The sequence below is a fragment of the Schistocerca cancellata genome, chromosome 3, assembly GCF_023864275.1.
Source record: "Schistocerca cancellata isolate TAMUIC-IGC-003103 chromosome 3, iqSchCanc2.1, whole genome shotgun sequence".
NCBI classification, from domain to species: Eukaryota; Metazoa; Arthropoda; class Insecta; order Orthoptera; family Acrididae; genus Schistocerca; species Schistocerca cancellata.
Genome location: NC_064628.1, coordinates 510,594,483 through 510,605,935, shown reverse-complemented (window position 1 = coordinate 510,605,935; position 11,453 = coordinate 510,594,483). Strand labels below are relative to the sequence as shown.

Sequence of the window (11,453 nt, the reverse complement as noted above, 5' to 3'; positions counted from 1 at the left end):
TTTGGTCATAATGTTGGTGATTGTAGTGCTTTGCGTTTTGATATAGCTATCAAATAGCATGAGAAAGTACTTGACAGAAACACTTGCTCTAGATTATGCATTATTTAGTTCTGTATATGTTACATGCCCTTTACAATTGATTTCTTTTGACAAAGTTATTACCACCTTGTGCTTTCTCAGCGAGACATATTTCGGAATCTTTTAACCTTCCATTAACTTTAAATGTTCGATCAACAAAATTTATGGTACAGTGCAAGCGAAGATCGCTTAAGTAGAGGAATTAGGGAAAAAAGGAGTCATAACAGAAGAAGTGATTAAAGAATGTGTGATTTATTGTTGGAAATAGACTATTTATTCACAGCTATCGATCAGTCGAGGATACGAACAACTTCTTCCTTCACAGCATTATGCGTAATGAAAAAGTGGTTCGTCGGCAGTGAATGCAGCATCAGGTCTTCTAATGGATCTTGACGATGGGGGCGGCCAGTGTCTTGTAGTGGACGCCGCCGATGCCGTAGGCGGTGACGGCATGCCCAGCGACGACGGCGGGGGCGGCAGCGTACGCGGCGATAGCGGGGGCGGCGTGGGCGGCCACGGCCACGGGTGCGGCGGCTACGGGGGCGGCGATGGCGGCGACTGCGGGGGTGCGGACCTCCACCTCACTCACCACCGGCTTGGGCACGGGGACGTCCACTGGGACGCTCTGCACGCTGACTTCGGGCTCCACCTGCGCAAACAAAACGTCAGCGATACTTCCTGAGCGGGACATTCTTCAATATTAAAACTACATCAACTATTTCTCGACGGTAACTTTTTTTCAGAGACATCATACATTTCATGAAAAGTTCTAACAATCATAACTTGTTGATACTTTGTTAAATTTTATTTATGATGTAGAAAACCTTACATAGTGAAATCTATCGCTAACATCCAAACAGTAGTGATATAGAACTCAATTTTCATATCTTTTGGATAAATTCTATCTGTGCACTTTAACGATTTATGCAATGAAATTGACGAATTACACAAGATAGTTGAAATTCAACCAGCTACAATGATGGAAAAGAGAACTGCAGCACCAGGACATAACCAGTACTGATCAACACAGTGAGAGACTTTTCAAACACCGAGCGAGGTGGCGCAGTGGTTAGCACACTGGACTCGCATTCGGGAGGACGACGGTTCAATCCCGTCTCCGGCCATCCTGATTTAGGTTTTCCGTGATTTCCCTAAATCGTTTCAGGCAAATGCCAGGATGGTTCCTTTGAAAGGGCACGGCAGATTTCCTTCCCAATCCTTCCCTAACCCGAGCTTGCGCTCCGTCTCTAATGACCTCGTTGTCGACGGGACGTTAAACACTAACTACCACCACCACTTTTCAAACACGCGTAATTGGCGGCAAACCATTGACGGAGATGCATTTCTTAAGACTTTTTCCCTGGGCGTTTCAGATCACACGCGAGGACTAAAAAGGTGTTGAAAATATCTACTTTGTTATCATTGCCAGATGACGAGGTATGTTTCTTACAACAACACGGAAATAAAATTTAGGCAAAATTTGGCTGGTAGCTGTATCGAAACATGTATTTATAAAAGTTGTGTTACATACGAACTAAGTATCAGGTCACCAAAGTATCATTACCTGTCCGAAAGAACAGACGCCACACATATTATTGTATATATATGCCTCGATGGGCATACGACACTTCAAATGCGGTTGCATACCAGCATTCGTTCCCTTGCAGGAATACAGTGAAGCTGTGAGCAACGGAGAATATGAACGGGTTGGTGAGCAGCACTTCGGAAGTTGGATCGGACGGGAAGAGTTTCCGGATAGACGAGATCTTTAAGGCAAAGTGTTTTACAGAAGCAGAACATCCAGGATGGACTTCCGGTTCGGTACAAATTTTCAAGTGAAGCTGTTGAATTATTGCAATGCCCAAAACAGCTACATCATACAAATTTCCCTTTAATTATGGAAGAGTTACAATGTAAACTATTCAGATCATCTGATGAAGATTAAAATCGAAACCGGTTATGGTACAACTTTTGTAACGTGAGGCTAAAATAAATAAAGTAGCAAATTTAAAAGACATTCACTGAGTATCACGCAGCGCATTGCCTGTGATGAAATACAGTAGCTGTTAACATTGGAGACTTCGACGATCGACCAAGAAGGAAGCCTGAATTTCTAACTGTGACTGTAAGTTAAGAAATACGACATTCATCGTATCGTTCAAATAAAATGAATAAAGAGCAACTTTGAGATTAAAATCATTAGATTCGGTACTGAGATTTCATCGGAGCAGCACGTGGTCAACATTAACACTGAAAAATTCTAAAATGTTGGCAGGTTTTAGTGGTCGTTGGCTGTGTGTCTTACCTGCGTGATCTGAGGGGTGATGGTGGCGACGGATCTGGCTGGGGCGATCACCTGCTCCTTGGAGACGGTCTCAGCAGGTGTGGCCAGAGCACCCAGGTTGGGTTTGAGAACCTGAGCGCTGTAGCCAGTCACCACGGGTGTGGAGGCATAGTGGACCTGCACAAAGAACGACACATTGAACATAAGCAGCGCACTGTTAAGCCGAAACACCTTTTAAATGAGGGCAGGGCGAAAGTCGATTGCTATAAGGTAGCCGTACATTATAAATCAGAAAACAATAAAAAAGAAAATTGCTGGGTTCTGTTATCTGTTGAAGTGAATAGATACTGATTCAAGAGGATTATCTATGTGATTGTCTTTTCCGGCGTTCTCCCGGTTTGAAGATTTCATTTTATCGTGTATTATTTCGAGGATTAACCTGGTCATCTTCATAACGTGCTACAAGCGATAGTATTGTGTGAAGTTGCTAAACACTCGACATCCGACTGTTTGCCACTATACTGAATTCTTAATATGTAATATGTAATAACCTTTGAAAAATGGTTTCAACGTTTGCTCTTAGCTTACGCTATAAAAATTTGTCGAAGAGGTACAGGTCGACCGATTATTAAATAACGGAAGGACGCTGACACTGATCTTCGAAATGAGCTCACCTGCTTGGAGACGACGGTGGCGCTGATGGGGGCAGCGATGGCAGCGGGGGCGGCGTAGGCGATGGCAGGGGCGGCGGCCACGGCGGGGGCGGCGTAGGAGATGGCGGGGGCGGCGGCTACGGCGGGGGCGGCGTAGGAGATGGCCGCGGGGGCAACGGCGCCGTGCAGGAAGCCGGGCTTGGCGGAAGCGAGCGCCACCAGGGCAGACAGCACCACCTGCAAGCACAGCACGCAGCCGCTACAGGGAACGGGATGCACAAGGGGCCCTTGGCACGGGTGTGGCGTGCTCCTCACACAGCGCGCAGAATTCTTCACTCACGAAGCGATATCGTCCAGAACAGGAACTTCACTCCTTACTATGTTTGAGACATTTGACTAATACTCTGTACTTATGATCTCCTAGAACAGTAAAATCAAATAATAACTGGCACAATGGCTTATCCCCCATAATCAACTCCTCAGATTATGTTAGAGAAACGAACAGATGTTAGGAGAAGTGATACCTCTGTCGCGAAACTAACTGGAGTAAGTAAACAGAAAATAACTACAACTGTACAGAACTCATGATTCATAATTGGTTTCGAGAGACTACGGTCAATATCAAGTAACTAAACGCCATTTTTCATGTGATCGCGGACGTTGATCACTTGATAATGACCATAATGGGTCGTAAGCGGTCGCGAATAAATGCATTATGTATACTGATGAACAGTTGTTGTCAACCGTGTCATGGACGACGATAATATTGGATGCAGAGCCGTGTTTACGAACCGCCTCCCAATCTCACTCACATTTCCCGAATTGCTCCCACAGAAGAACGAAAATATTCCATAATAGATGCGATTTTTTTAGAATGCAAAATCAAAAGCAAATTTTTGCAGTGTAGCTCTCATACTTACTTGCCACGAACATGTTGTAATACTGTTGTAAAATATTGTACAAATCAGTCCTGGTAGCATCAAACCAGTTTTATTCATAAGTAGTGACTTTTTTCGACCCAATCTGGATCATCTTTAGTGATGACGCGCGGAAATTGCATGTAGCAGAAACTCTGTACATGACCCACCGCGACCAGTTGACATAAGTGGGCGGTTTCTACACTTCCTACTCCGTGCCATCGTCTCGACACGTCATCATTCCGAAAATAATCCACACCGTCTCGCAACCGATCTCCACTTATAAAAAAAGTATTTTAGGCTTTCAAGATTGTTATGTACAATATTTTATTATTAGCTCAATATGTTTACAAAGAATTTTTTGTAAGATGGCAAATGTATCTCCTTTTTTCATCCATATGTTCCTCTCTGGGCTGCTGAGTTGGACTCTAATAGTCTTTTAAACAGAGGTAGCGTTAAAGGGTAACAATGAAACGATGTAGCAACGTAAATATTTTAAGGTCTCACTAAATAATTTGTTCTAAGTCAGATACAATTGCGAGTGAGCTAATAACTTGCGTCCTCTAGATATCACCAGAACAAGCGCAAACTCTAGTACTGTTTATTTTTTACGCGACAAATACAAATGACTCGGCAGCGGAGGTATGTTTTCGTAAGAGTAAGCGCCTAATCGATAGCAAAATAAAACTGAACGGAAAAATAATTATGTATCTACAATCCTGAGATCTTCTCATGGTAGAGTGCTCTGGAAGCACGCGTATGTACTCCTCTGGCCGCACTGATGTCCAGAGTCTGTGTCGTCACCACTTGTTGTGCAGTTATTGAGCTACTGCCAACTCTCTGAGCGGTTTGTCGGTTGTTGTGATAGAACGTACACAGTGTCACCGACAACTCTGCGTCCAAATAATAAAGAATAACTCTATATTACAAGTAAGCGGCCTACGTTATGTAGCAAGCGTGGAAAGTGCGATACGAGATACATAACGCTCCGAAAAAAAATAGTCACGACCGACGTACGCATTTAGAAGGAAGCACGAGCTGAAATAAAAATTGAGCAGATAGTCCGCCGCTAGGTATGACTGTTAACTGTGTTCTGATTGTGACAGTTACTGGCCTTCTCAGACAATGGAAAAGTATCCTGATCGATGACAACCAAAAGAGTTAGCTACTTCAACAAACAATTTGATATTACATTAGTGGTAACCCGTACGGACAGAGTCTGAACTTGAAATAGCACCAGTTTGTTCTTCTTTATGCGGAGATTACAATAGCGGGTAGAAGTATCGAAATACATTCGTACTTCAATGCTGCTGTCCGAAATGTGTCTGTGCATAAAACGAGGAAAGCGCGCGGGAGTTGTGAGATTTGTCGCGTGTTCCTGAAACCTAGTGACGGGAAGCAGTGTGACGGCTGCGCCACTTACCAGCTTGATCATGTCGGAGAGTCCTGAGTGCTGTGCGGAGCGTCCAGAAGTGCCGTCAGTGGCTGCGCCGCCGCTTATATAGGGAGGAGGGGGCCGGCTCGGCGGCGCAGGGCGTGTCTGGCTGTGTGGCCCGCGCGGGGTCCCGCCGGGCAGCCGGCCTTGGGCCGCATCTGCCCGCGGCCTCGGCGGCGGTCCGTAACACTACCCCCGGGTCGGCCAGGGGCGCTACCATCTGCTTCCTACTCGGCTCCGTTGGCTGTTCTGTGTCTGGCGCCCCCCAGAAACATTTACGTGTCATGGTGCATGACCCCGTACACACTCTGGACTTTTCTGGAGACTAGAAATCTACTGTGTAGGAATCACCATGGATTTCAAAAAAGACGATCGTGTGAAACCCAGCTCCCGCTATTCGTCCACGAGACTCAGAGGGCCATAGACACGGGTTCCCAGGTAGATGCCGTGTTTCTTGACTTCGGCAAGGCGTTCGCTACAGTTCCCCACAGTCGTTTGATGAACAAAGTAAGAGCATATGGACTATCAGACCAAATGTGTGATTGGATTGAAGAGTTTCTAGATAACAGAAAGCAGCATGTCATTCTCAATGCAGAGAAGTCTTCCGAAGTATGAGTGATTTCAGGTGTGCCGCAGGGATGTGTCGTAGGACCGTTGCTATTCACAATATACATAAATGACCTCGTGGATGACATTGGAAGTTCACTGAGGCTTTTTGCGGATGATGCTGTGGTATATCGAGAGGTTGTAACAATGGAAAATTGTACTGAAATGCACGAGGATCTGCAGCGAATTGACGCATGGTGCAGGGAATGGCAATTGAATCTCAATGTAGACACGCGTAATGTGCTGCGAATACATAGAAAGAAAGATCCCTTATCATTTAGCTACAACATAGCAGGTCAGCAACTGGAACCAGTTCATTCCATAAATTATCTGGGAGTACGCATTAGGAGTGATTTAAAATGGAATGATCATATAAAGTTGATCGTCGGTAAAGCAGATGCCAGACTGAGATTCATTGGAAGAATCCTAAAGAAATGCAATCCGAAAACAAAGGAAGTAGGTTACAGTACGCTTGTTCGCCCACTGCTTGAATACTGCTCAGCAGTGTGGGATCCGTACCAGATAGGGTTGATAGAAGAGATAGAGAAGATCCAACGGAGAGCAGCGCGCTTCATTACAGGATCATTTAGTTATCGCGAAATCGTTACGGCGATGATGGATAAACTCCAGTGGAAGACTCTGCATGAGAGACGCTCAGTAGCTCGGTACGGGATTTTGTTGAAGTTTCGAGAACATACGTTCACCGAGGAGTCAAAGTAGTATATTGCTCCCTCCTACGTATATCTCGCGAAGAGACCTTAGGGATAAAATCAGAGAGATTAGAGCCCACACAGAGGCATACCGACAATCCTTCTTTCCACGAACAATACGAGACTGGAATAGAAGGGAGAACCGACAGAGGTACTCAAGGTACTCTCCGCCACACACCGTCAGGTGGCTTGCGGAGTATGGATGTAGATGTAGATGTAGAAATGAGAACCATTTCACTATTAAATTCAAAGATACAGTACCGACAGCGATAGATAGATTCATATCGCAGTAGTTAATAAGAGACGGGACTGATCCACCATGGTGCACAAAACACGTGTGAACACTGTTGCAGAAGCATGGAAACAAGCTTGCCAAATTCAGAAGAACGCAAAATCCCCAAGACTGGCTAAGTTTTACGAAAGCTGGAAATTTAGTGCGGACTTCAATGCTAGATGAATAGTTTCCACAATGAAATATTGTCTCAAAATATGGTATAAAACCCGAAGAGATTCTGGTCGTATCCAAAGTACACCAGTGGCAAAAACAGTCAATACCGTCACGATAGCGATGGAAATGTTACCGATGATGGTGCCACTAAAGCGGAGTTACTAAATACAGTTTTCCGTAGTTCCTTCACGAAAGAAGACGAAGTAAATATTCCGGAATTCTAAACGAGAACAGCTGTTAGCATGAGTGACTTAAAAGTAGATATCTTAGGTGTTGCGAATCGACTCAAATCACTTAAGAAAGGCTAGTCTTCCGGTCCAGATGGCATACCAATCAGGTTTCTTTCAGAGTGCGCACACACAAAGCGCCTTTCTTAGCAATCATATAGAGCCGCTCACTTGACGAAAGGTCTGTTCCTAAAGACTGGAAAGTAGCACAGGTCACACCAATATTCAAGAAAGCATCTGGAGTAACCCAATGAATTACAGACCCATATCACTGACCTCAATTTTCAGAAGGATTATTGGAGCATATACTGTACTCGAAGATTATGAATCACCTTGAAGAAAATAACTTATTGATATATAACAAACACGGATTCAGAAAATATCGTTCTTGTGCCACACAGCTAGCTCTTTATTCCCATGAAGTAATTAGTGCTGTCGAGAAGGGATCTCAGATCGATTCCATATTCCTAGATTTCTATGAGGCTTTCGATACCGTCCCTCACAAGTGACTATTAATCAATCGACAATTGCGAATCGACTCAAATCACTTAAGAAAGGCTAGTCTTCCGGTCCAGATGGCATACCAATCAGGTTTCTTTCAGAGTGCGCACACACAAAGCGCCTTTCTTAGCAATCATATAGAGCCGCTCACTTGACGAAAGGTCTGTTCCTAAAGACTGGAAAGTAGCACAGGTCACACCAATATTCAAGAAAGCATCTGGAGTAACCCAATGAATTACAGACCCATATCACTGACCTCAATTTTCAGAAGGATTATTGGAGCATATACTGTACTCGAAGATTATGAATCACCTTGAAGAAAATAACTTATTGATATATAACAAACACGGATTCAGAAAATATCGTTCTTGTGCCACACAGCTAGCTCTTTATTCCCATGAAGTAATTAGTGCTGTCGAGAAGGGATCTCAGATCGATTCCATATTCCTAGATTTCTATGAGGCTTTCGATACCGTCCCTCACAAGTGACTATTAATCAAATTGCGTGCATATGGAGTATCGTCTTAGTTGTGTGACGGGATTCGTGATTTCCTCTCAGAGAGGTCACAGTTCGTAGTGATAGACGGTAAATCATCGAGTAGAACAGAGGTGATATCTGGCGTTCCACAAGGCAGTGTCATAGCCGCTCTGCTATTCCTGATTTATTTAAATCATCTAGGTCATAATCTGAGCAGCTCCCTTAGATTGTTTGCAGATGATGCTGTAATTTACGGTCTAGTAAAATCGTCAGACGATCAATTACAAGTACAAAATGATCTAGAGAGAATTTCTATATGGTGCGAGAAGTGGCAAACAGCACTAAACAAAGAAAAGTGCGAGGTAATCCACATGGGTAATAAAAGAAATCCGATAAATTTTGGGTATACGATAAATCGCACAGATCTAAGGGCTGTCAATTCGACTAAATACCTAGGAATTACAATTACAAGTAACTGAAATTGGAAAGATCACATAGATAATATTGTGGGGAAGGCGAAGCAAAGACTGCGCTTTGTTAGCAGAACACTTAGAAGATGCGACAAACCCACTAAAGAGACAGCCTACATTACACTTGTCCGTCCTCTGCTGGAATATTGCTGCGCGGTGTGGGATCCTTAGCAGGTAGGATTGACGGAGGACATCTAAAAAGTGCAAAGAAGGGCCGCTCGTTTCGTGCTATCGCGCGATAAGGGTGAGAGCGTCACTGATACGATACGCGAGTTGGGGTGGCAGTCACTGAAATAAAGGTGGTTTACTTTGCGGCGAGATCTATTTACGTAATTTCAATCACCAACTTTCTCTTCCGAATGCATAAATATTCTGTCGACACCCGCCTACATAGGGAGCAATGATCATCATACTAAAGTAAGAGAAATCAGAGCACGAACGGAAAGATTTAGGTGTTCCTTTTTCCCACGCGCCATTCGAGAGAAGTAGTATGAAAATGGTTCGATGAACGCTCTGCCAGGCACTTAAGTTTGAATCGCAGAGTAATCATGTAGACGTAAATTTAGATGTAGATGAACATCTTGACCGAGCGCTACCGAAGTCACATTCCAATATTTCCACGTCTGTGGAATATGTTGACTAGCTGCGAGGTTTTTTTCACCACAGAAGAAGTATACAGGGCGTACATAAAGTCCGGGAACACTTTTAATTATTTATTGCACAAGAATTAAACATTGTACAGTTGTCATGCATATTGCATTTTGAAGAGAAACTCTGAAGCTTTTTTTACAAACATTCGATATGTGAACCATGAGTAACTCGGCACACGTCAAAACGATATCGAATTCTTGCCATACCCGTTCCAGCATGACATCGTCGACTGTGGCAGTCGCTTCCCGTAGTCCCTCCCGGAGCTCTGCTACATCAAGTGGTAGAGGCGGTACGTGCACCAGATCTTTAATGTGTCCCCACAGAAAAAAGTCTCAAGGAGTGACATCTGGTGATCGGGGAGGCCATTTCATGAAACAGCTGTCCCCTTCTGTAGCACGGCCGATCCATCGATGTGGCAGCTCCGTGTTCAGTTACCCACGAACTGCAAGACGAAAATGGGGTGGAGCCCCATCGTGCTAAAAGATGAACGGAGAGTTCGATTGCAATTGAGGCATCAGCCAGTGCTACAACATGACCAAGTAGGAATATCCAGAGACAGTGCTCTCGTTGAAGAAGAATGGCTCGTACAGTTTGCGACGTGACAAGGCACAAAACACTTTTACCTTTCGGGAATCACGCTAAATTGAATGCATTTGTGTGGATGCTTTGTACCCCAGATTCGACAGTTATGCCTGTTCACTTTCCCATTAGTGTGAAAAGCGGATTCGTCGCTAAAAATTAAGCGATCAACATCCTCATTCAATTATTGCAACTGCGAACAGCTGTCCGCTGTGGTCGAGCGGTTCTAGGCGCTTCAGTCCGGAACCACGTGGCTGCCACGGTCGCAGGTTCGAATCCTGCTTCGGGCGTGGATGTGTGTGATGTCCTTAGGTTAGTTAGGGTTTAAGTAGTTCTAAGTCTAAGGGACTGATGACCTCAGATGTTAAGTCCCATAGTGCTTAGAACCATTTGAACAATTTGAACCAATTGCGAACAAAACTCAAAACGCTTGTCTTTGTTATCCTCCTTGAACTTCTGCACTAGCTCCAAGTTGAATGGTTGCATGGACAGCTTCTGTCGCAGGACTTTCCTCGCCGCCATTGGAGCCATTTCGGATTCACGTGATGTATGACACACCAATTTCTTTGGACTCCTTATGAATGTCTCTCGCACGCGCTCCACCTTCACTTCACTCACACTGGGACGTCCGCTTCTCTTTGCCGGCCACAAGCAACCCGTCGTAACGAATTTGTTGTGCCGATGGTAAATGGCCTCTCTTGTTAGTGGCTTCTTACCGTACTTGGTTCTAAACATCCGCTGTACAGCTGTAGCACACTTGTTTTTCTCAAATTCCAACGCACAGAAAGCTAGCTCCACACCTGAACTCGCCGTGTTTACGACTAGCGCTGACTATCGGCAAATTATCAAACTACGCTGTGGCGGTACAGATGAAAAAAAAGAAAGACTTTCAGGGTTTCTCTTCAAAATGACATATGTATGATATCTGTACAATATCTGCTTCTTGTGCAATAAATAATTGAAAGTGTTCCCGGACTTTATGTATAGCCTGTATTCGCTGAACACACACACTGCCCATCAGTTAACATAGCCACGGCCTATGTCCAATTTCAAAGTCCAATAACCAATCAAAGACGACAGGTAGCAGCGCTAGCATTGAGGCGACACGGAAAAAAGCTTATCCGAAACGGCTAAGTTTGTAAACTGTCCGCATACCACCGCGGTTAAAATATACCCAGCAGGCAAAATGGCGCTATCTAAAACCGACAGCCGCGCGGAGTGGCCGCACGGTTTGGGGCTCCATGTAACGGATTGCGCTGCCCCTCCCGCCGGAGGTTCGAGTTCTCCCTCGGGCATGGGTGTTTGTGCTGTTATTAGCATAAGTTAGTAGTGTGTAAGTCTAGGGACCGATGACCTCAGCAGTTTGGTCCCTTAGGAATTCACACACATTTGAACATATTTTTAAAACCAACACCG

The 11,453-nt window shown here is 44.5% G+C and overlaps 1 protein-coding gene across 1 annotated transcript; it reads right to left on the bottom strand.

Moving 5' to 3' along the window:
• Nucleotides 1-311: 311 nt before the first annotated feature.
• Nucleotides 312-5,453, bottom strand: LOC126175292 (cuticle protein 16.5-like). The gene is made up of 4 exons (XM_049921957.1): nt 5,356-5,453; nt 3,037-3,252; nt 2,384-2,539; nt 312-727 (listed from the first exon to the last, which is right to left on the bottom strand). The coding sequence occupies exons 1-4, from the start codon at nt 5,365-5,367 to the stop codon at nt 458-460; spliced, it is 654 nt and encodes a 217-aa protein (XP_049777914.1). The 5' UTR covers nt 5,368-5,453; the 3' UTR covers nt 312-457.
• Nucleotides 5,454-11,453: the final 6,000 nt, after the last annotated feature.

What these genes read in the sequence shown, in the direction of transcription:
- LOC126175292 (XM_049921957.1), bottom strand. An exon ending in CCACCGTCGTCTCCAAGCAG is followed by an intron (nt 2,540 to 3,036) that starts GTGAGCTCATTT and finishes TTCTTTGTGCAG; the next exon opens with GTCCACTATGCCTCCACACC. An exon ending in TCACCCCTCAGATCACGCAG is followed by an intron (nt 728 to 2,383) that starts GTAAGACACACA and finishes TTGTTTGCGCAG; the next exon opens with GTGGAGCCCGAAGTCAGCGT.